Source organism: Alexandromys fortis, unplaced genomic scaffold, assembly GCF_014885135.2.
Source record: "Alexandromys fortis isolate MF-2015 unplaced genomic scaffold, M_Fortis_MF-2015_v1.1 scaffold_45, whole genome shotgun sequence".
Taxonomy (NCBI): Eukaryota; Metazoa; Chordata; class Mammalia; order Rodentia; family Cricetidae; genus Alexandromys; species Alexandromys fortis.
In genome coordinates this window covers 5,802,647-5,827,916 of record NW_026067926.1, presented here as the reverse complement: position 1 = coordinate 5,827,916, position 25,270 = coordinate 5,802,647, and the positions used below count along the sequence as shown (strand labels likewise).

The following is a 25,270-nucleotide window of genomic DNA, read 5'->3' as shown; positions in this document are numbered from 1 at the left end:
AGGCCAGAGCTAGTTCCTGGACAGGCTCCAAAGCTACAGAGAAACCCTGTCTTTAAAAAAAAAAAAAAAAAAAAAAAAGGATTGTCTTAAATTCCAGATCCTCTGGCCTCGACCTCCCACGAGCTAGGATTACTGGCGTGCCTCACCATGCCCTGAACCTATAGGCTCTTAATGCAAAGATAGGATAAATCAAGAGACTTGGGAACTCCAGCGTGTGCTTGCTCTACTGGCGCGTGGGCGGGGGTCTGACGATCGTGGCCAGTCAGAAGCTTCCCAGCAGGAAGGGGCGGGAGGCGCCAAACACAGGGGAAAAGAGCGCGCGGAAGGTCGGGTCTTTGGCGCCTACGACACCGCCTCTAACTGTCCGCAATGCCGGTCGCCGGCTCCGAGCTGAAGCTGCGGCCCGCCGCTCAGCAGCAGGGCGCGGCGGCACCGGGGCACGGGGAGCTGCAGTATCTGGGGCAGGTGGAGCACATTATGCGCTGCGGTTTCAAGAAGGAGGACCGCACGGGCACCGGCACCTTGTCGGTGTTCGGCATGCAGGCGAGATACAACCTGAGAGGTGACCGCGGCTAGTCCCCACTACCGGGAGGGACTGCGGGAGGACGAGCGGCGGGCTGGGAGCGGAGGCGCGGGGCTGGCGGCCGCAGTTAGTCTGACCCCGGCTCAAAGAGTCCTAAGCTCTGCGTTCCCACCCTAGAGCCTCAAGGTGATAGCTACTGCAGGTAAACCTGATCCAAACCTTGCCCTGAGGTCTCGACTTGTGCTCCTTCTCTTCCTTCCCCTGATCGCCTGCTCCCCTTTGCAACTGTTTTAAAAATTGGCGCGAAAATGGCTTAGGCAGTGTTTAAGCGGCACAGAAGAAAGAACCCAAGCCTGAGGCGGAAACTATGGGGTTTTCCCAAACAGCCTTGGCTTTTATAGAGCAACTCAGAGGATATGTGAGCCTACAGAGTGGCCCCAGGGAAGAAGTGCTCTTTTGGGGTTCCTGGCATCAGGGGGTCAAGCACAAGACTTTGAGTGAGGGTATACTTATCTCAAGCATGTTCTGTAGGTGGGAACTAAAGCAGCTACTGCACGGATTAACCCAGTGTGCAGGGCCTCCTAGAACAGTGAACTCTGATGCCCAGTTTTAGTCCCTCTCCTCTGCTGATACTGTAGACAAGTTATTCTGCTTCTCTAATCTTCATTCAGCTTTTCCATGTAGACAGTAAAGAGGAAAGTCATGCTCTCTGACAAACATATACTCTGAGCCTTTCCTCTTTACCTTGTCTGTTGATTGAGCTCCTGCCCTGCCCCTTTGTCTCTTCTGTTTTGCCTTCGGGCTCGGAGGCATAAACATTTCTGTTTTCAGATGGTAGATCAGTTTGCTCCCCAAATGTCTGAAAACTTTTTCAGTTTTTACCAGAGTGACATCTCTCTGCCTGGAGTGTGGTGGACTTGGGTATGAGAGCCTTTAGGTTGTGTCTAGGCCACATTTTGGGTGTTGTTGTTAAACACCAGTGACAGTGATAGTGGCTCAGTAGTGGGTGAGGACTCCTCTTTGCCATATGGGTACCTCGGTGTCAACCGCAGACCTGTGGTTTCACTGACTTAGCCGGAAGCTGGGTGGGAGTTCCCAGTTTTCCTGAAGCCACTCCAGGTGTGTGTGTGTGTGTGTGTGTGTGTGTGTGTGTGTGTGTGCCCCCAGGTCGTTTCCCTCCACAAAGAAAGCTGAATGATTGAATGATGGCTCCCTGTATTTTACCACATTTTTTTGTTTTGTTTTGTTTTTTGTTTTTTCGAGACAGGGTTTCTCTGTGGCTTTGGATGGAGCCTGTCCTGGAACTAGCTCTTGTAGACCAGGCTGGTCTCGAACTCACAGAGATCCTCCTGCCCCTGCCTCCCGAGTGCTGGGATTAAAGGCTATTTTACCACATTTTAACTGTGTTACAACCTATTTTTCAGATGAATTTCCTCTGCTCACAACCAAACGAGTGTTCTGGAAGGGCGTTTTGGAGGAGTTGCTGTGGTTTATCAAGGTAAGGGTGCTGCTGCTTTTGGAAGCTGCCTGTCTTCTCAATACAAGCCTTAGAAGTCAAACTGTGAGCCAGGCGGTGGTGGCGCAGGCCTTTAATCCCAGCACTCCGAGGCAGAGGCAGGCGGATCTATGTAAATTCGATGTCAGCCTGGTTTACAGAGCAAGTTCTAGGACAGGCTCCAAAGCTACACAAAGAAACCCTGTCTCAAAAAACCAAGAAAAATAAAAGAGGTAGTAGTAGTAGTGAAACCTGTAGCTGTCAGCCGTTCCCACTTCCCTGGCTCATTTTCTAGTGCTGGCTCTAGATGCTTTTCTGTGTCCTTTCCATCCTGCTTTCGTCACTGAGCTGAGCATACTGGGAGAATCCTGCCCAGGCCTCTGGCACTTGCCATTCCCATCACCTTGTGCCTTTCCTTCCATATGGAGGATGGTTCTCTCTTCCTTCCAGTCCCACTCGACACCCTTGACCTTCCTGTCACCTCTTTGTTTCTCTTCGTAGGAAACACCATCAGCTGACCTAGAACTCAGCCTTCAGCTTTCCCTCTTCTGGGTGGGAGATAAATAAGTGCAATGTCCTGTGAGTTCCCCAAGGTAGAAAATCTGCTTCTCCTCTTCCCTGTTGTATCTCAGGACTAAAATACAGCCAGCCACATGGTAGGTGCTCGGCATTATTGATGGCTGAATTGGTAGATACCAGGGTCAAGTAGGTACCTGGGTTATACTGGAGTGGTGTGGTGACAAATGGCAGGAGCCCCAAGTTCCTGCTCTGTATCCTGGTCCAGAAAAAGTGAGGTTCTGTCCAGTGCTGGCAGAGTACTCCTGGAGAAAAGACAAGTTCAGCCCCTTCTTTAGAGTACTTGGGATGCTGACTCGGTAGGCAAAGGGGGCCTGAGTTCAGCCTGCCTCAGTTGTCACATAAAACATTCCGGGTGTGGAATGGAGAGATGACTCAGTGGTTAAGAGCATTTGTTGCTCATGTTCGGGGTGAGGGTTAGGATTTAGTTCCTAGCACCCATTCAACACAGTTAGTGGCTAACAATCTGTAAGTCCAGTTCAAGCTCTCTGACTCCCTCTTCTACTGTCCTTGGGTACTGTGTGCACATGGTGTACAGACACGTGCAGGCAACACACACACACACATAACATAGAAATGAAGCTTAAAAATGCTGGGTGTGATTGCGTGTGTCTGTAACCCCAGTGCTATAATGGGAGCGGAGACACAGGAGGACGCTGCTGATTGCTGGCCACGAGTCTCGCCCAAATAAGCTCTAGCTTTACTCGGAGATCCTGTCTCAAGGGAAAGGATAGGAAGAAATAGAGTAGAACAGCTAGAATTCTCTCTGGCTTCTATGGGCTGGGTACCCATGCATACACATTTCCCAGATAGCCAGATATGACACATGAACAGACCGCACATGGAGCGTTGGACAAGTCCACTTGGAGTATCATACTTTGACATGGAACGTGTTTTATGAAGGAATTCAAAGCTGCAGATGAGGTAGAAATGTTTTAGGAACTTGGAGGTATTTAAAGAATTGAAGGGAAGGCCGGGCGGTGGTGGCACACGCCTTTAATCCCAGCACTCAGGAGGCAGAGGCGGGCGGATCTTTGTGAGTTCTAGGCCAGACTGGTCTACAAGAGCTAGTTCCAGGACAGGCTCCAAAGCTACAGAGAAACCCTGTCTCGAAAAACTTTAAAAAAAAAAAAAAAAATTGAAGGGAAGGCTGGGGAGATGGCTCAGTGGGTATAAAGCACTTGGCCCCACACAAATCTGACAGCCTGAGCTTGGGTCCCTGGAGTCTTCCTAAAAAGCTCTTTGGGCCAGGCGCTGATGCCCACACCTTTAATCCCAGCACTTGGGAAACAGAGGCAGACAGAGCTCAGTGAGTTCAAGGCCAGCCTGGTCTACAAAGCAAGTTCCAGGACAGCCAGGAATGTTACCCAGAGAAACCCTGTCTTGAGAAAACAAAAAAGCTCTATTTGATAATGCCATCTAATCCTGGTACTTCTATGGGAGATGGAGACGGAAATCGACTGGAAGCTCACAAGGTAGGTATTATAGCAACAGGAACAAGAGAGACACCCAACTCAAATAAGTTAGAAGGTGAGAAGCAGCTCCCGTGTGCATGCACCATGGCATGCTTACATGTACATATACATACACAAAGACTTTGGAAAGCTGAAGGGAATAGAAATGCCGTGAGGAAATTTCTAATAGGGTAAGACCGTTCTATACTCCCTCAGAAGCCTGGCCAGGACCAGCCTGCTTAAAGCTAGGCTGCATGTGGATAGTGAGCCATGGGAGGGGATGAGTGACGCAGAATCCTCCTGTGTGCCTATTCTATTCTCAATCTTCCAGGGATCCACAAATGCTAAGGAACTGTCCTCCAAAGGAGTGAGAATCTGGGATGCCAATGGGTCCCGAGATTTTCTGGACAGCCTGGGATTCTCTGCACGACAGGAAGGGGACCTGGGCCCAGTTTATGGTTTCCAGTGGCGACATTTTGGCGCAGACTACAAAGATATGGAATCAGGTGAGGAGATATTATTGCCTCGGGTTTTCTGGGTGTTCTTCTGTTGGACTCTAGCGTCCAAACACCGAGGAGGAGTCGCCCCCAGAAACCATCTCACACACCATAGCCGATGCAAAAGCATGAGGATTTTATTAATTCTGTCATGACAGGGTCCCTCAGCATTTTGGAAGCCTAGGGACCTTGAATAGCAGGTACAGTCTACTTTTAAAGGAGCCACAGAAGCAAGGGGGGTTGTTCTTTGACTATTCTGATTGGCTTATTTGAAAGGGCTATTACCAATAATTGACTGGAGAGCTGTTGCCAGATCAGATGAGGTAAGAGGTCATTTTGACCCCGTTTCCCAGGGGACCAAACCAAAACATACGTATATGGGTAATTGTTCAGGAACTGAGTACATGCGAGTGTAGCTGTTAGGTCCTTGGTTCCCAGGGGAGGAGGGGAAGCACTATGGCACAGAGGCTGAGAGGATCCAGAATTGTCAAAAATGGCTTCAGGATTGTCTTAAAGTCTTACATTCCCTCCTCTTATTTGGTCAAATATCTCAATCTTGAGATATTAGTAAATTTGGAGGACCAATTGGATCTGTACACAGAGATTAACAAACCAGTGTTGTAGGCCCATCATAGATCAATAGAAGGCACCAGGTCCTGTCGTCCTGGGACTTGGGAGAGTTAGGTTTGTCCCCTATTACAGACGTATGAGAGGCAATATTGTGAAACTGCCAGACAAGGCTATTCCCTCATATTAGGGAGGTCCTGCTGACAAGCATAGCCAGCAAGATTGTGTCAAGCTGGGGTCAGTACTATTCAGCAAAGAAAAGGCTCCCACTATCAGATACAGTCGCTGGCCTGTATTAGAGCTTGCCAGCAGTGAAGCAAGTGTTGCAGAAGGGTTTTTAGGACTAGGAGTGCAGCCCAGGGCCCTGGCAAGGGGGCTACCTCAGCAGGGGCTAGCTGGACCTGGTCAGGTAATACCAGGTTGGGCCCTAGTACTATGGTCATGGGAGGTGTTACAACAACTTACAGGGTGAACAGAATCCCTATGTCTTTTTTTTTTGATCATACAACTATAAACCCTAAGTATTGCCTATTACTGGTTAGCTCTTTTTTTTTTTTTTTTTTTTTTTCTCAGTGAACGTGATTGTGATTTCAGACTTTTTTCTGGTGTGGTACGGGTGAAAGAGACTAAGTCCTTCTTGTTAACCCTCAACCAGGAGACATTGACATTGGTTTTACATCCCCAGGCAGCACAATAAACTTTAGGCCCCCCACACTGCAGAGTTTGTTTTTTTCCCCCCAAATATCTCATTCAGAATATTTGCATACAGGATAAAAGTTTCCAGGGGTTTGCTCAGTATCCTCCCAAGAGGCTTTTGCTAAAACATACAGGTCAAAAGTTAGCTGGGGGAACCAGGTATTCAGGGGATGAACTCCAGTGGCTAGCCTTAAGGCTTGTCCAGTCTCAAAGTTAGTCAGGGTCCAGGTTAAGTCCTGAGGTATAAACATCAGGGCAAAGATCAGCAAGCCTGGCAGAGTCAGGCCTCCTTGAGAGGATTTTGGGTACGCTGAAACTTTCATTTGGATGGTCCTGGGTTGTCCTGTGGAGGTGTAGGCTTGACGTGAGATGCATGGATCCAGGCTGCAATACCGTCCACTTTGAGGGCAGTAGGTGTAGGGTCCCTTCCAGTGAAGTTTAAGATTCTGGGACCGGTGTCTCCGAACGTACACAGAATCGCCAACCTGGAACGGGTGTGAGATTTCCGGGTGCCCAGGCTGGTGTTGGGAGGTGCCAGCAGAGAAGCAGGGAATGTAGCTTAGTCCAGCGGGCAGCAGCAGGGATAGCTAGGGCCCCTTTAGGGAGGGTTTAGTCTGGCCGGCAGCAGCAGGCTCTGGTCAGATAGTAGTTGGTTTTAAATACCATCTCATGTCCCAAGTCCTTCCCGACACTCATGGAGACAGTCCCGCCGCACTCGCCCCTGGGAGACAAGTGGGGGAGATGTCACAGGTCCCTGTGCTCCACATGGAACATTGTTTTGGGGAAGTATCTATGTTCTGGACCCCTGTGCCCAAATATTTTTTCCAGGGAAAATCTTTTGCCAGCCTCCAGGGATAGCTGTGGGGGATATGCATCTGGGATATCCCAGGAGGCTAGCCCTGCTACTAGTTGACAGAAATCAGGGGTGAGGGCAAGGGTATCAAAGCAAGGGCTTGAGGAGGCGTGGATTGCAGGTATGAGCGGGCAGCTGCTGTTCTGGCTGTGGGGTGCTGCAGCTTTTCTCATGTCCCTCCGGATATACCCCAGGCGTCAATTCTGGAATGAATGTGAGATTTCCAGGTGTCAGGGTGGCCAGGGGGTCTCTATGCCTGGGCTCGGAGATCTGGAGAGCCTTCAACCGCGCCTGCAGATCGGGTTTGTGAGCAAATGGGTCATGAGGGGCTTTAGGAAACTAAGAGGGGGGTCCCCCATATTGGATCTCATAGGGGGTTAGTCCAAGCTGAGATGGGGTGTTTAGCACACAGAACGGGGCTAGGGGAAGGGGCTGTACCCAGTCTCTAGTGTCAGATTCCAAAGGCTAATCTGGTTTTCTTTTTACCTGTTCTGAACTCTGGGGTTTGTATGCACAATGTCCCAGTCTTACCCCATATCCTGACATTTTTTTGGGCAACAAGGCAGTTTTACCATCAACCTCGATTACCTTGGGCAGGCCAAACCTCAAGAAGATTTCTTCTTTGATCTTCTTAGTCCTGGTAAGAAAAAGCTTCTTTGCCATCCAGCTGATGTCCCTTTAAGTAGGCTGCTCAGGTCATTCACCATTGCTGCCCTACCTTCTTACCAGCATGGTTGGGCATTGCTGTACCCCAAGATTCCCACAGCTGCGGTCTGGGAGCTTGGGGGCAGTTGTTCTCTGTGAAACTTGCAAGCAGTTCAGGAAGGCTGTTTAGAATTGGGGCTCCGGCATCTTCCAGCCCCTCCTCGCTTCAGTCAGTTGCTACCTGCTGGGGCAGGTGGCTTTAAGCAGAGTTCCCAGGCTTGGGCTGTGACCAAGGCAGCTGGGAGGAGGATTCAGCCTGCAGTGGCTGCAAAGCCTTCCTCAGCAAGGTGGACATGGCAAAGGCAGAGAGCAGCCTGCATTTTTTTTTTTTAACAGTCCTGGAGAATAGTAGGGGAAGTCAGAGTCTCAAACAGGTCTTTTTGTAATAAAAGTGTGGGACACTCAGGAATAATCAGCAGTTCTTGTGTCCATGGTCAAATGCTTTAGACACAGCAAGGGGGAATCCCTCCCCTTTATTCCCCGTACACCCAGAATTGGACACCTGGGTGCATAGCATAAGCAAGGGGGGGGGGGGAATTTCAGTACTATCACTGTGGCTGCTGCGTTGGCCTCTCAGGTGGGCAGAGTGCTGCTTCAGTAGCCGGCTGTGCTTGGTGCCATTCTCCGACCCGCTTCTGCTCAGCAGCTGCTTTGGGAAGTGTCTTGAGCCCAAAGTCCTGTAGGGCCGGCCACTCCTCCTCACTGAAGTCCGCATTTGGCCACTCAGGGGCTGCTCTGTCTGAGGTGAGCAGTCTCTGCAGCTGTCATGTTCTGTTGCCTCCCTATCTGTCTAATTTTTTTTTTCTTTACTAAGTCCTGGAGGGAGCATCTCTGCAGTTCCACCATTCTCTGCAACTTGCTACGAATGTCTGATGCTGACTGGCCCATAAAAGACATCACGACATTGGCTTGCCGATCTGCTGCCATGGGATCAAAAGGAGTGTACATCCTGTACCTCTCCAATAGTCTTTCTAAAAATCCTGTAGGAGAGCAGGGCGGTGGTGGCGCACGCCTTTAATCCCAGCACTTGGGAGGCAGAGGCAGGTGGATCTCTGTGAGTTCGAGACCAGCCTGGTCTACAANAAAAAAAAAAGAAAAATCCTGTAGGAGTACTATCAGACCTTTGTACTATTGCTCTTACCTTAGCCAAATTAGCAAATTAGTGGGGTGCTTTGCAACCCACCCCCCTTTTTTTTAGACACACCAGTAGGAATCTGACAATAAAGATGGAGCTGCTCCCTACCAGCTGGTGTATTGAAGTCCCATCCTCTATCTAGTGATCTCAATCCGGTGATTGGGTTGGCCTGCTGTCAGCTCCTGGGACATTCTTTTGAGCTTTAAAGAGAACTCACTGCTTTTCCTCTGTGGTTAGGAGCACCTGTAAGAGCTGCTGGCAATCATCCCAAGTTTGCTGATGAATAACCAGAACAGATTCTATAAGCCCAGTCACGGCCTGAGGGTCCCGAGAAAAGGAAGGGTTGTAAGTAAAGATTAGAGGCAGAAAAAGGCAGTATTGTAATTGGCCTGCTACTGAGTGAAGGGGAAATGCTTGGGAAGTCATTTTCATCCTTCCCCTGTCCCAGTGTGAACGCTGGGCCCGACCAGCGGGGCTCCTCAGGAACGAAGTGCTTCCTCTGGGGGAGGAGGAGGGAGAAGTCTGCCATGCTCGGCTGGATATCAGGAAGAACCAGAGGTGCCTGGATTCTGGGTTTCTTTCGCTCCTGTACAGGAAAGAGAGAAGACAAAAGGCTCGGGGATGGGCAGCCACCACCTCCTCCAGCAGCGGGGCTACTTTCGGAATCACGGGTGAACTGATGATGGCCAGGGGGCCGGTGCCAGGTTCTGAATTCCTGCAGGTTTATTTTAACAAAGACAAACCGACATACAAAAACAAAAATACAAAGAGACAGACATAAACTCAAAACCAGAAGCTGGTGCTCTCACCACCACTCTGGTGTAGAACTGAAAATACACAAGAACAAAAAGANAAGAGACAGACATAAACTCAAAACCAGAAGCTGGTGCTCTCACCACCACTCTGGTGTAGAACTGAAAATACACAAGAACAAAAAGACAGACATAGATTTAAAATTAGAAGCCGCGCGGCAGCAGATCCAAAAATACAGATGGAGGATCATATCTCCCCTGGAGATTAGGGTGACCTGGTCACCCCTCCCTCCCATAAATGCCCATGAAATGTCTTTCAGGGCTAGGGCAAGGGATATCAGGACACGTCTGCCTCCTCCCTTAGCCCCGTTTCAATACAGACCCTGCGCAAGTACAATTCTCAAATTACTGATTCACAATTACACAGAAACAGAAACACAATACATAATAAACAGACAGACATAAAAATGAGCTCGTTTCTTTATACCTCCAACTGAGTCTAGAGTGTGTCTGGGAGCGACTCGATTCCCGGTCAGGGAACCAAATGTTGGACTCGAGGAGGAGTCGCCCCCAGAGACCATCTCACACACCACAGCCGATGCAAAAGCATGAGGATTTTATTAATTCTGTCATGGCAGGGTCCCTCAGCATTCGGGAAGCCGAGAGACCTCGAATAGCGGGTACAGTCTACTTTTAAAGGGGCCACAGGGGTTGTTCTTTAACTATTCTGATTGGCTTATTCAAAAGGGCTATTACCAATAATTGACTGGAGAGCTGTTGCCAGATCAGATGAGGTAAGAGGTCATTTTGACCCCGTTTTCCAGGGGACCAAACCAAAACATACGTATATGGGTAGTTGTTCAGGAACTGAGTACGTGCGAGTGTAGCTGTTAGGTCCTTGGTTCCCAGGGGAGGAGGGGAAGCACTATGGCATAGAGTCTGAGAGGATTCATTCAGAATTGTCAAAAATGGCTTCAGGATTGTCTTAAAGTCTTAAACTTCCTTAAAGATCCATCTTAGATGTGGGAGATAAGTCCACATCGTGGAAGTTGGTAAGTAACTGATTTCTGAGAAGCTGTGCCGGGTAATGGTGGAGAAGCCATGGCAAAATGTCACAAAGGCCAAATCATGCTCTTGGTGCCTAGCATTTTCTGGGCATTATTGGATGCTTGGAACTTTCTCTACCTGTGTCATTGACCAGTGGTGGCAGATTTTTTTTTTTTTGTATTTATTTGTTTATTATTTATTTATTTATTTATTTTTCGAGACAGGGTTTCTCTGGTTTTGGAGACTGTCCTGGAACTAGCTCTTGTAGTAGACCAGGCTGGTCTCGAACTCACAGAGATCCGCCTGCCTCTGCCTCCCAAATGCTGGGATTAAATGCGTGCGCCACCACTGCCTGGCTTATTTATTTATTAAAGATTTCTGCTTCCTCCCCGCTACTGCCTCCCATTCCCTCTCCCCTAATCAACTCCCCTTCCCTCATCAGCTCCAAGAGCAGTCAGGGTTCCCTGCCCTGTGGGAAGTCCAAGATTTGGTCTGTCCTCTCCATGTTAGGGTTTAGGATAGAAGGAGGTTCCTCCGGGATGAGGTGCAGGAGTTATCCGTGATGAACATTTCCCTTTGCACCGCTGAAGCATTTGCAAACTTGTGTGTGGTGTGGTGTCTCCGCACCGTTCACCCTTCCCTTCCTGCTCTGTGCGGACAGAGGTTAAGAAAACCCCTCATGTAGTGACTGGCATCTTCTTCTCCCTGGGTACTGTTTGAGTGTCACAGAGACCAGCCTCCCTAGGCCAGGTTCTAAAGTTAATGTCTCACTAGTGTATGTATGTTCGTGTGTGCATGGGGGAATAAATTACTGGCTGAGCAAAGAGTGCCCCCATGCTCAAGTAAGCATTTTGAATGCTTAGGAGTGGTGTGATTGGAAAGGATTAAGACTATGGCCTTGTTGGAGGAAGTGCCTCACTGGGGATGGGCTTTGAGGTTTTGGAAGCCAGTGCCTCTTACCTTGCTGCCTCTGTAGTTCTGGAGGTAGAACTCTCAGCTGCTTCTCCAGCACCATGTCTGCCTGGATACTGCTGTGCTTCTCACCATGATGACAACAGACCAAACCTCTGGAACTATAAGCAAGCCCCAAATACACCCTTTCTTTTATAAGGGCTGTCATGGTCATGGTGTCTCTTCACAGCCATAGATAGAATACTAAGACAGACCTAGTGCCCAAATTCTTTGGTCGTGTTTGCCTGCAATCAAGATGTTTTCAATGCTGGTGGTGTTTGGAAGTTGTGGACGTCTTTGTGGACTAGGAATGGGCAAATTGGTAAAGGCTGAAAGAAGAGAAGAGGTTGCTGGGCTTGGAGTGTAATGTGATAATGTCAGTGGGCATGGAGTCACTTGCGAAGTTCTGCAGCAGAATAGAGCGATGCTGCATGGAGTGTGAATGGCTCAGCAGCCAAAGTCCCTGCTTCCAAGCTTGGAGAGCTGCGTTTGATCCTCAGGAACCCGTATGGTAGGAGAGAATCTGTTCCCACAGCTTCTTAGACTGCACGTGCCATAGCATACGCCACACATAACAAAATAAAGGAATATTATAAAAATGCAAAAACAGTTTTAATGTAAATTTAATGTGTGTACATACTTTCTTTATCTTATTCATTTGGAGTCAGAATCTCACTATAAGAGCTTGGCTAGCCTGGAACTAATTATGAGAGACAAGGCTGCCCTTGAACTGTCAGCCTCTGCCCTCCCCAAGTGCTGGGATTTGTCTTGAGGGGGCGGGAGCGGCTAGGTCTTAGGAAGCTGTAGCTGGCCTTCAACTCCTCATCCTCCTGTCTCTTTCTTTCACCTGGTGGAATTATAGGAATGAGCCATCGTGTTCACCTGACTACCGTTTTTTGTTTGGTTGTTTTTGGTTATTTTGTTTTATTACATTGTTTCTATGTATAGCCCTGATGATCCTATAACTCTCTCTTTCTGTAGACAAGCCAGGCCTCGAACTCACAGAGATCCTCCTGCTTCTGCTGGGATTAAAGGCATAAACCACAACTCCTAGCTAATTGTCTTATTTTTATTTGTTTATTTATTCTGGTTTTTGAAGGCAGGGTTTCTCGGTATAATAGCCCTAGTTGTCCTGAAACTAGCTCTTGTAGATTTAAATGTTTTCTAATGCAGATGATTTTCCTGTTCTTTCTCCCTTTTACAATCCGTTCTGAAATTTATCAGATTTTTTTTAACACTTCCAGATTACAAAGTCACTACCACAATCTAGCTGTAGAGCATTTCCTCAAGTCTTTAATATTACCTTCTTGGAGCTGGGATTTTGGGAACGCCTCCCTCAGATACCCAACTCTGCCAGAACACTGACTGACTAACCTTGGTAAAAGTGCATCCGGAGGAGAGTCTATGGAGTTCTGGACTTTGTTAATAAATCACCTCTCAGCTTCCACACCTCAACAGGGGGCAGGGGATTAAAGGCCATGGACAAGAACTGGAAAAAATACAAGATCATAATCTTATTACAGTTTGCCTGGGAGTTGTAAGTCAGTGGTGTGCTTAGTGATAAATTGTCTTGTCCTTTTAGTGGAAGTGTGGGTAGGACAGAGCCTAAGCCCTAGAAAGTTCTCTATAGTTTGTCATTTGGCTGTCTATGACAAGCTGTCTTTAGTTTTAAGATCCAGTGTCCTATGGGGCAATAACAGATTGTGTTGGTGAAGTGTGACCATGGTGTTTGTTAGGTATAGAAACTATATCACATGGTGACACGGGGAAAATCTAAAATTGCTGGGATCGGATCGGATTAGTATATTTTTTTGTTACCATGCCGGAATATCTAAAGCTAACTAACTTGGAAGAAAAGAGGCTTATTTAGAGCAAAGGTTTCTTAAACTTTTTTCACTGTGACTTTTTTTTTGCCCAAGAGATTTTTTTATGTAGCCCGAGGTATACAAGGATACAAGCCAAATATTTATTGCTTATAAATCATTAAAAATTTACCCGATGATAATTCTTTGTCATACATGTAATTTTAGCATTTATTAATACGATGAAAAGAAATTTTACACATTAATGAGATGGGGTGTGCTTATCAATTTTAACATAAAGAATGAAACCTTGTCAGAAAGTAGGTTGTAGGGCATTTTCAGAGTTTATTGATTGTTTGATTCCAGACTTGTCAGTGATGAGAGCTGCGCACACAGAAACGTGTAGTATAGAAAGACAGAAGCACGTTTGCCATCTCAGAAACTGCCGGCTTTTCTCTTCATTGCAAGCCAGAATTCATTGAATAATGTTTTTATGAAACCAAAGATTCTACCGTAATACAATCCAGAGACACGCTGATTCGGGCTGGTGAGACGGCTCAGTGGCTGAAAGCATTTGCTACCCAAGGCTTAACAACTTGAGTCCACTCTCGAATGCTGAGTGCAATGAGAAAATTCCCGAAGGTTGTCCTCTGACCTCCCTGTGTGCACTGGCATGTACACTCCTACTCACACACATCAGAAACACACAGAAAATAATACTAGTATAAAAATTAAGAGCAGTCCTCCCATCCAACCAAACCAAAGATAGACTAATTTGAATATATGCCAAAGAATAGGAGTTAATATTAGCAGCCCTGGTTTTTCATAATTAGATCGTTACGATTCTACAAAAGCAGCAAGCTGTGTGAACAGTAACATGCCACAGTCACAGTTATATTCAGTTGTTTTAATACGAGCTGAAGTGTTTCAGGCGGCATTTATTGGTGCTTCGTGTTATACCAGCGTGTCCGGTGTAAAGCGTGCCTGGGTTCAGAACCGTGTCCGCAGTGAATGGCCACACGCTGTACTGGGGAGCTCTCTCAGCCACCTCAGCTCCTTTATGCGTTTACATTTGGATTAGATTTTGCATGTTGTATGTTTAGTTTTTCACAGCCCCACATTCATTTACCCAGTAGATACGGAAACTTAGGTCTCAGTCCTGGTGGTTTGGTGCCCACATTTTGATGATAGTCACACCGGGTGACACAGTATTAGGTGTGAAAGGTGAGAAGTGTGTCTCCTTTGGTTCCTTGTGACGCCACCAGGATTCACCCATGGAACTCCACCCTGATGACTTTCTCATCCTAATCACCTCTTTTTAAAGATTTATTTATTTATTTATTACATATACAGTGTTCTGCCTGCAGGCCAGAAGAGGGCACCAGATCTCATTACAGACTGATGTAAGCTACCATGTGGTTGCTGGGAATGGAACTCAGGACCTCTGGAAGAGCAGCCAGTGTTCTTAACCACGGAGCCATCTCTCCAGCCCCCTGATCACCTCTTAAAGACTCTGTAATTGATTTAAATTTCTACCCAAAAATGAGAATTACATTTCAACTCATGAACCCTTGAGTGACACATTCAAACCATAGCCAAACAGCAGTTAGCAACAGGGGCAGTATCAAGGGGAGGGAGTGACATTGTAACAGAATAAATATTTAGAAGACTTGTGTAGAAAAGAACTTAGATTTTAGTGTAAGGACATTGAGCTTAACCCAGCAAGATCTGAGAAATACTCAGAATTGCTGGGTATATTAGAACTATGGGTGGGGGCATTGAGTGGATGCTGTCAGGGTCATCACATGAGACGCTGTGACTGATGTGACGTAAATGCGCATATGCTCTCCTGACAATTCTGCAGATTACTCGGGGCAAGGAGTAGACCAGCTGCAAAAAGTGATCGACACCATCAAAACCAGCCCTGATGACAGAAGAATCATCATGTGTGCCTGGAACCCAAAAGGTAGACAGCATCCCAGCCATCTTCCCTGGCTCAACTGGCCAGTTAGCCAAAGGGAGCAAGGTGGCCGGAGGCACTGCGGGTCACTGGAACTGTCTCCGGTCACGTGGTTGATCGACAGTCACACTTTGCTCTGTTTCTACCTTCATTAGACCCACATGGTCTTTATGCATTTACATTAAAGGAGCATTAAATTGCCTGTAAAATGCACCTCTGGTTTTACCTTTTTCATTTGGAGCACACAACTTGAAAGTAGAGTATAAAATTAAACTCTACCAGGGTATAGTGAGTATCCAGGAAGGAACGTTTCATATTTCTAATAGATACTTAACCAGAAAGATGTGCCTCAGGTTCCAGTTTCCTGTGGCCTTTGCAAAAAGAAGAATTTCCTTTTATTTGGTGCCATCAACAGCAGCCCAAATCCTTAATTTTAGCTCAGCTGGATGAGCATTGCTTCAGCATAAATGTGCACTTGCAGATTCCTTATGCACCTCTGCTGCAGGGCTGGGAAAATGGTCTGACTTTGACAGAATGGGAAAGTGAGTTGTATGTATCTGGAACTTCATGGCTTCTTTTGTGGTTGGCTTGTTTTGTATTTTACCTTTTTTATAGCTGTGTTCTCTAAAACCCCTCCTTCTTTTACCATTGACCCCCTCAGATCTTCCCCTGATGGCACTGCCTCCTTGCCATGCCCTCTGTCAATTCTATGTAGCGAATGGGGAGCTGTCTTGCCAGCTCTACCAGAGGTCGGGAGATATGGGCCTGGGCGTGCCCTTCAACATTGCCAGCTATGCCCTGCTCACCTACATGATTGCACACATCACAGGCCTAAAGGTGAGCTGCTTTCAGAAGACGTGGTTATAGCCAATGGAATAAACTAACTCATAGCAGGGAATTCAGTCTGATTAGTATTAAAATTTTCTGCATGTAAATAAGACATGTACTGACTCACCTTATAACCCTCCTTGGAGCTTTCTGGTACCTTGTTGCCTAAGGAAACTAACATTCATATAGGTAGCTTGTTTTGTTTTGTTTTGTTTTTGTTTTTGAGACATGGTCTCATTCTCTAGTCCAGACTAGCCTTGGACCTACAGTGATCCTCCTGTCTCAGTGTCAGAACACAGTCCAAGAATGGAGTCTTGAGCACTTTCAGTGCGTGTGAGAAAACTCCAAGAAAACAAGAGTCTTGGGACTTCAGTTTCTTCAATACACAGACTTGTTCTTGGACTGTAGTTTCATGCTCCTCCCAGGTGTAGCAGATAGGAGTGAGTTTATTTCAGCTGTTGTTATTCATGTGTCTCGATGGAAAAACATGTTTTTGCCATGTGTTTCTGGTCTTTGTGATTGTATAGTTTACTCACGGGACTCTTAACCTTCAGAGTATAAATTGTCTGATGCTCTGAATAAAGTTGACTTTTGCATAAGACTTTAGGTCCCACTCTCCCGGGTTCACGATGCCAATTCTCAGCCTTCCAAGTACTGGGACTATGTGTGTAAGCCATCGTGCACAACCTAAAAACCTAAAAAATTAACTTTTCTCAAAAACAGCACTGGAAAAGTTACTTTTGTGGAAAGCTTTGAACTGTGTGCGTACTCTGTAGTATGTACTATTGTGTGTGTACACCTGGGGTCCACATTTTCCACAGTCTGTGCATAGATGAGAGAACAGTCTGCGTGAGTCCTTTCTCTTCTTCCGTGTGGCTTCCAGGAATCAAGCTCAAGTTGTCAGGCTTGGCAAGGGCCGTTACCCACGGAGCCATCTCACAGCCCTAGTCTGTTTTAACATGTGTTCTTAAAGAATTTACACGAAAATATTGACTGCTGTGTTCTCTCCTGTGGGTCATTTTTAGCCTGGGGATTTTGTCCACACCTTGGGAGATGCACATATTTACTTGAATCATATCGAGCCCCTGAAAACTCAGGTAAGAAATATACCTGTTATGTTTCTTTTTGAGCTTGGTGCCTTCTCTTGACAAAAGATTGGGTGCAGGGCATCCTTTGTATCACAGGCACTCTGGTTGATGCTGTCTTATATTGAAGTGCTCCAAATGCAGGGCTTTTACTAAGGGAGATGAGCGGGAATGAGGCCATCATCGGCCTTAGCAACCACAAACACAGGACACGGAAGCATCAGTACCAGAGAGAAGAGCCAGGAGCTATGCATTTTAACTCATAATTTTACTTGAAGAGCTGAAAAATAAATATTTGACTTTAGTTTTATGCTTAAGTACTAAACTTTAAAAAGCCTGTCTTTTTAAATTCCTTTCAAATTCCTATAATACAGCAGCCAGCAAATGAGTTGAAATGGTAGTAAGTATATGAGTGTCCATGTTTTGTGAACATTAAGGGAAAAAAGTTAGGCTCAGAAAAGTCAAGAATTGGGGCTGGAGAGATAGCTCAGTGGTTAAGAGCATTGCCTGCTTTTCCAAAGGTCCTGAGTTCAATTCCCAGCAACCACATGGTGGCTCACAACCATCTGTAAAGAGGTCTGGTGCCCTCTTCTGGCCTGCAGGCATACACAGAGACAGAATATTGTATACATAATAAATAAAAATGAATATTTAAAAAAAATAAAATAAAAAATAAAGTCAAGAATTGTGTCCCTATGTTGAATGTATTTCTCAGGAGTTATCTGGTGGGTTCAGCCCGTAATCACAGCTACTTAGGCTGGAGCAGGAACATTCCAAGTTCAAGGCTTGCCTGGGCTACAGAGTGGGTTCAACATAAGCCTAGATACCTTGACTAAGACCCTGTCTCAGAATGAAAAGGCAAACAAAGCTGGACCGTAGCTGATGGCAGATTACTAACGTAGCTCTCCTGAGGCCTTAGGCGCAATCCCTGATCTTGCAGAAAGAAGAGACAGTACAGATGCACTGCTGTAAAGAAGTACGTTGTGATAAAATACTGTGTTGTTTCAAAAGGAGACACGGGAACAGATATAAAGAAAAACCATGATTTTATTTTTAGCTTCAGCGAGAGCCAAGACCTTTCCCAAAGCTCAAAATTCTTCGAAAAGTTGAGACAATTGATGATTTCAGAGTTGAAGACTTTCAGATTGAAGGTTATAATCCACATCCAGCGATTAAGATGGAAATGGCCGTTTAGAGCTTTTTCAAAGCTGCTGTGAACATCACCAGACTTAGGGTTAGAGCCTGATGCCCAAGGTAAAATACAGTTTCTCTCTAAAGGGAAATAAACTATATCGAAACTCTGACAGTGATGTGTCTATCTGTAAGTACCTCAATGTCTAAATGTATTACTGGCATTTAGACAGCCTTTCCTTTAGTGTTCACTGAGGTACAAACAAGCAGAAATTTCTGTATGTCTATATGAAGAAAGCTGGTGAGATTCCTCTAAACTTGAACTATGTTACATGTTTACTTATAAATATTTTATATGCTGTAGTAATAAAGAACTGTTTTGCATTTGTCAGTTGAAACTTTTAAAATTAGTTTTTATTGCGTGTGTGTGTTTGTGTGTGTGTGCGCGCCTGCATTTAGGTCAGAGCACAACTTGAGTAAGTTTGGTTAGACTTGGTGACAAGCTCAAGTTTCTGAATAAAATAGATTGACCCAAAAACTCTGAGCCTTCCTACGCTTGTTGTTGGGACAGGGGCTCATGATCCCAGGCCTCAGACACACTCTGCAGCTGAGGATGACCTTATTCCTCATCCTCTTGATTCTGCCTCCTGGTTGCTGGAATTTGTAGGCATGGATTGGAGATTGAACCCAGAATTTCATGTATGCTAGGCAAGTTTCCACCAAGTTAGCCACATCCCCAGCCGTCTTGGTTTTTGTTTGTTTGTTTGGTCTTATTCTACCTTGGCTGGCCTGGAATTCACTGCATAGCCTAGGCCTGCTAGTTAAATTCTATTGAGTAAGATAGATTAAAATTTTTCCTCCCACTTGTCCACAGTGTACTTCAGTATAGTTACATTTAATATGAAAATAGAATAGCCAGTTCAGATTTGTTACTGTCTGCAGTTGCTCAGAGATTCACCAGACTGTCTTATTTTGGGTTTGTATTGCTATGAAGAGAAACCAGGACAGTGGCAACTCCTATAAAGGAAAAGGGGTAGCTTGCTTATAGCTCAGAGGTTCAGTCCATTATCATCATGGTGGGGCATGGTGGCATGCAGGCAGACATGGTCCTGTCCCTGTAGCTGAGGGTCCTACATCTTGCAGGCAACAGGAAGTAGTCTGCGACACTAGGAGTAGTTTGAGCATAGGAGACCTCAAAGCCTGCACCCAAGTGACACACTTCCTCCAACAAGGGTACAACTACTCCAGCAAAGCCACACCCATTAGTGTCGCTCCTTTGGGGGCTGTTTTCTTTCAAACCACTGCAGTGACCATGAATAAATAATAAGATGCTTTTAATTTCTAAGACCAGGTCTGCTCCTGGGTGCTCTCGTGTGATGGGAGCTCCCAAGATGCAGCGTCTAGTCATATCAGCCCGGGATTTGTAACAACAAAACCTACAAGATTCATGTATCCTGACTAAATGTAGGCAGGGTCTAATTTTTTAACATAAATGTCTTGCAGTTGTCCTAGTCATATTTTTGAGCAGAGTAAGCAAGTTTGATTACAAAAGCAAAAAATCACTGTCTTAATTGCTAGAACAACAGATTTAACAGGATCAGACAGTTTAAAAATCTTCAACATCTGATTTTAAAAAAATGTGTTGGGTGGGAGGAGTGGCCTGACATCCTGTACAAGTTAGGAGTTTACATGCTAGAGACATTTAGATAGATAGATAGATAGATAGATAGATAGATAGATAGATAGATAGATAGATAGATAGATAGATGCATGCATGCATACATACATACATACATACATACATACAGAGGGAGGAAGGAGGAGAGAGAGAGAGATCTTAAGCACAGTAATTAAACCTTTAATGTTAACCATCAGAAGGTTGTAAATCACATTTTAAGGTTTTGTTTGTTGGGAGTCATGGTGTTGGTATGAGGTTTTGTTTCTGTGTTGGGAGTAGTGGTGGTGGTCTGGGGACATGTCTCACGTTGTCACCTTAGCTGGCCTGGAGCTTAGTATGTACCTGAGGCTAGCCTCGAACTTGTGGCCCCGCTCTAGCTTCAGCTTCCAGCATTGAGTTCCCATGCCTGGCTAAAACAGTTTTTTAAGAGTTATGAAAGCGTGGAGAAATACCATTTGTCCCCATTAATTTCGGGAGGGGGGTGTGAATTTCCTAAAGTGCTTAGACTAGTAATAGAAGGGATGCTAAACCATTTCAGGACAAATGAGTGTATCCTTTTTGTTGCTTTACCAGATCCCTCACAGTGATGCAGAACAAGCTTTATTCTGATTTATGACAAGTGTTAGAATACGAATTATTACAAAACACCATGAAACATTGCTTATTTTCAAATTGTAGCTTAAGATCCAGCACTAGATAGAGATTAGCCATCTTCCTGGGCTTTGGGTTAGGTACATTTGCTTTGGATGCTCACCTTCCTAGACCTGGATGGAGGGGGGAGGACCTTGGACTTTCCACAGGGCAGGGAACCCTGACTGCTCTTCGGACTGGAGAGGGAGGGGGAGAGAAGTGGGGGGAGGGGGAGAGGAGTGGGAGGAGGAGGAGGGAAATGGGAGGAGGCAGAAATTTTTTTTCAATAAAAATAAAAATAATAATAAAAGAATCCTGACTTGTTGACCTTCAGCCTTGATGACTGCTGATTCCCGCAGGGAGTATCACCTCAAGCTAGACTTGATTTTTCTTCTACGTTTATAAATCTCCAGGATTTTAAGTATTTCCAAAAATATCTAAAAAATTGTTAGGGCTTAACACATAAACCTTGAGCAGGGAGGAGTTTCTTCCCGACTTCTTTCTCCTTCGTTTCTGCTGAGCAGCCTGCATCTTATCAAAGACAACAGAGTGGGCTATGTGAACACTGGTTTCTACTGCTGCTAGAAATACGTTTAATTCCAATCCAGAGGTAATTCAGTATTTAAGAAATTATGTTTGGGTGCTGGAGAGATGGCTCAGCAGTTAAGAGTCCTTGCTGCTCTTCTAAAAGTCCAGTGTGATTCCTAACACCTGTCTTAAGGGACTCACAACTTCTGTAATTCCAGTCCAGGGGATTCCCTCATTTGACCTCCCAGGGTGCCCACAGTCATGTGCACATACCGCACACACAGACTTGCCATTAAAAATAAAGCTTTAAAGTGAAAGAGTTTTTGTTGTTGTTTTTAAAGATGGGGTCGCACTATTGACTAGTTACCAAGATTGTTAGTGAAGCTTTGGTACCTTACATCTGTTGGTGAAAATGAGCCATAATCTGGACAGAATCAGGATAAAAGCTCCAGGTCACAAAACTGTAGTCAAAACCTTTTCAGTCACTAAAGTGCAGATGTGTTTTGGGAGTTCAGCAACTGCGGAAATATGATCGTAGTTATGTGTCTTAGCATTTCCACTGCCATGAAAAAACTGACCAAAAAGCACCCCGGGGACAAAATGATATATTTCAGCCTACATCTCTCAGGTCACACGCCAGCACCAAGGGAAATCAGAACAGGGACTCAAGAGGGCAGAATCTAAGGAAGGAACTGAGGCAGAAACCACTGAGGAATGCTACTTACTGCCTTGTTCCTCATGGCTCGCCAGTCTACCTTATATCATCTAGCCCTCTACCTGCCCAGGGGTGGCACTGTCCCTAGGGAGCTGGGCTCACCCATACCACAGTCTTGTCCGCAGACCAGTCTTGACTTTTTCCTCAATTGAGGTTCCCTCTTCCACAATGACTCTAGCTTGTGTCAAATTGTCATAACTAGTTGCACAGTGACCTGAATTCAGGACTTAAGGATTTGATAGTCATTACTAGAACGTCATCTGTTTCTAGGTATTGAAAATCAATTCTTGAAGATTCAAAGCTCTGTGGTCTCTGTTCAAGGGCACAGTGGCTGCTGGCAGAATGTTTGCAACGTGTCCTGTGCCTCAAGTTACCTTGGGAAGCTGCATTAGTGCCTGGGCATTTATAAAAGAAAAAAGGGAAAAGCCCCAATACCTACTGCTTGGTGAGTGGGTAAACAAAGGGTGGTGTGTTAATGCAGTGGTCTAGTTTCTAGCCATGGATAGGGGTAGAGATCTGATATGTCCTATAACATGAATAAATATCACAAACATTAAGCTCAGTTGAAAGTAGCCAAAGGACTGAAGAATGGGTCACTTCTTTATTAGATGATTTGATTTCTATTAAATGAGACACTTGAAGCAAAAAGTTAGATTGGTAACTGATAGGGGGTGGGGTCTGGAGGAATGAAGAGTAACTACTAAGGAATAAAGGTTTTTTTCCTCGAATGACAAAAATATTTTAAAGATCAGTAGGGTGATGGTTGCATAATTTTAAGAACATACTAAAAAGAACTACTGACATCTTCAGCATTCTGATGTCTACGGAAGCCCAACTGAGACACTCAGCCTTGTGGACTGAACAACTGCTAGATTCTTAAACTTTCCGTTGAGAAACAGCCTTTTTGCAATTGTCAGATCATAGCCTGTAAGCCACTTTAATAAATCCCATGTATATGAGTATATATGGACATAAATAGCCATCCTAATAGTTGTGTTTCTCTAGAGAATCCTGACTAATACAGTGTATTAAAAACAAATTAAAAGTAAAAAAATAAATAATTTGAAAATAAAAGAATCTACCGCCTGGGTTGGAAAGATGTCTCAGTGGTAAAGAGCACCCAGTGCTCTTGCAGAGGACCTAAGTTAGTTTCCAGCACCCACGTCAGGCAGCTCACAATAACCCATGTGACTCCAGCCCCTGTGCACATGTACACATGCACACACACAGGAATACACACACATGCATATGCACACATGCAAACACACAGGCATACATGCATGCACACACATGCATACACACATGCACGCACACAGGCATACACACACATGCACGCACACAGGCATACACACACATGCACACACACACACAATATCAATCCTTAGAAGAGGAACCTGCCATCTCTCTTTGTTTCTATCACTCACCCACCTGCTTCTGTACCCTACATCTGTCTTCTGGGATGCACTATTTTAGCCCCCAGTCTTTAAGAGATAGTAGATGGCATTTACCTCTGGGTGTTTCTTACCCTTCCCAAGTGACATGTGAATCAGAAACCCAGAAATCTATGTAGATTTCTAGGCCGTGTGCCAGAGTTTTAGACTTAGAAGATGTTCAGAATTTGTTTCTGGCAAATTCCCAGCAATACCTATGCCACTGGGCCAACGTCACGCTTTTAGAACTGCAGGTGAGCATTGCTCTTCTTCATCGCCAAGTACCTCCCTTGTTTTGAAGGCACATTAAAATTCACTGGACTGCTCTGCCATTTAATGGTGTCTTCTTAAACACTTTAAAATTCCTCCAAAGGGTCAGAGAGATGGTTCACTGGGTAGAAGTGTTAAAGCATACCAACCTGAGTTCAATCCTCACATCTCACGGTAGAAAGAACACAAACAGTTGAAGCAAAACTTCCATTAAAATCACTTTACAGTTACACTCCTCTAAATTTTCAAAGTATACCACATGTGAAAAATGAAAATAGAAAAAATTTATGGACAGCTTGTTTCCTATTTGCAAATAAGCAATATATGCCACTCTCTGTAAGAAACAGAATTGAACAATATGTTGAAGTCTCCTACCCCCGTCCTTCTCTCTGCCCCACAGTCACCCCGAGACAGCCCTTATCCAGACTTATGTATTAACCATATCTTTCCCTTTCTTCATCTTGTTATCATCTATGTGTAGAATCCCAAGCAATATACAAGTTCTATTGAGTTAAGACTTCAATTTTCAGCTAGCTATTGTGGATTATTCCTTTACACTGTGTGAAGATGTGTCACTGTGATTGGCTTAATAAAGAGCTGAATGGCCATTAGCTGGGCAGGAAGAGGTTAGGCGACACTTCTGGGGACAGAGAGCCCTGGGAAGAAGAAAGGAAGAGCCGCCAGCCATACGTGGGGTAACTAGGATGAGTCTAATGGAGATTAGGTATTGAGCATGTGGAAAACGTAGTTAAAAGTATGGGGTAAGTTATAAGAGCTAGTTAGAAACAAGCCTAAACTAAGGCTGAGCTTTTGTAGTTAATACTAAGTCTCTGTGTCATGATCTGTGAGCTGGCAGCCCAAAGAAAAATCCATTTACAACTAGTTAGTGGGGTGGGGGGACGCTGAGACAGGGTTTCTCTGTGAAACAGCCTTGGCTGTGTTGGAACTTGCTTTGTAGACCATGGAGCCTTGAACACAAAGAGATTTACCTGCCTTTGCTGGGACTAAAGGTGTGTACCACCACATCTGACTTTTAGGATTTCAATGTGCGTATGTGCTTTGTCTGCATTTTATGAGTATATGTACACATGTGTGTTCAGGTGCCTGCAGAGGCCAGAAGAAGGTATTATGTCATTTGGAATTCAAGTTCCAGGCATTTATAAACTGCCTGAGCTAGGTACTGGTACCCAAAGCTCTGGTCCTCACAACTAAGCCGCAGGTACTCTTAACCCCGAGTCATTTCCCAGCCTCTAGCTATTTACTTATTAAGTGGGAGAAATGGCTATGCGCCATAAACACCGACACTCTTAAGACGACTGGATTTATGGTTCATTGTCTCCCTCTCATCAGTCTAAGGTGATTTGCTTCCCTTCCCATCAAGAGCCCCGGGAATCGTGTTGGGATCAGGAAAAGTTGCCTCTGACTTGTTCTGCCTGGCTCATCCTAAAGTTGTACCCATCAGATTCTGCTTAAATATTTAAGATCCTGAGTGGAGTACCAGATGGCTCACATGGGGTCCAGAAGCATCTGAATAGCAACCAATGCTGCACATAGCCCGACTGCAGAGGAATGTTGGCAGAGAGGAATAAAGAGGCAGCACATAGGAAAGACACAGAGAAGGGGTGCAGTGGCTTCAGGACAAACAGAGGAAGAGGCTCCTTGGTAGAGTCTGCCTCCAAACCCCATTGCTCCTTGTGTACCATTTTTCCCTCTGTAAGACTCTCCAGCGGCCATTCTATTGCCTTCCTTTATTGAATTAATATGAATGTATACCTGATCCTGCCAGCCAATCAGTGCTTCACTAAGAAAGTGAACATAATCAATGATCATGAGTGCACTCATTTTGTAAAAAACTGTTTGAAAACAGGCTCTGCTTTTCCAATGTATAATTCATATGTGTATATGAAATAGAATATGTCAGCTATCCTCAATGATATAATACAGCGATATATTGTGACAACT

General features: G+C 45.3%; 1 protein-coding gene across 1 annotated transcript; it reads left to right on the top strand.

Moving 5' to 3' along the window:
• The first annotated feature begins 313 nt into the window (after positions 1–313).
• On the top strand, positions 314–18,448 carry Tyms (thymidylate synthetase). Its single transcript, XM_050143319.1, has 7 exons — positions 314–562; positions 1,948–2,021; positions 4,380–4,554; positions 14,918–15,019; positions 15,675–15,850; positions 16,867–16,938; positions 17,984–18,448. Exons 1-7 carry the CDS (start codon positions 370–372, stop codon positions 18,119–18,121), a joined length of 930 nt encoding a protein of 309 aa, XP_049999276.1. The 5' UTR covers positions 314–369; the 3' UTR covers positions 18,122–18,448.
• The last annotated feature ends 6,822 nt before the right edge of the window (positions 18,449–25,270 follow it).

Bases quoted from the DNA above. Each gene is read 5' to 3' on its own strand.
- Tyms (XM_050143319.1), top strand. From the start codon at position 370: ATGCCGGTCGCCGGCTCCGAGCTGAAGCTGCGGCCCGCCGCTCAGCAG. The intron at 15,020-15,674 runs GTAGACAGCATC...TGACCCCCTCAG, and splicing joins GTGTGCCTGGAACCCAAAAG to ATCTTCCCCTGATGGCACTG. The intron at 16,939-17,983 runs GTAAGAAATATA...TTTTATTTTTAG, and splicing joins TCGAGCCCCTGAAAACTCAG to CTTCAGCGAGAGCCAAGACC.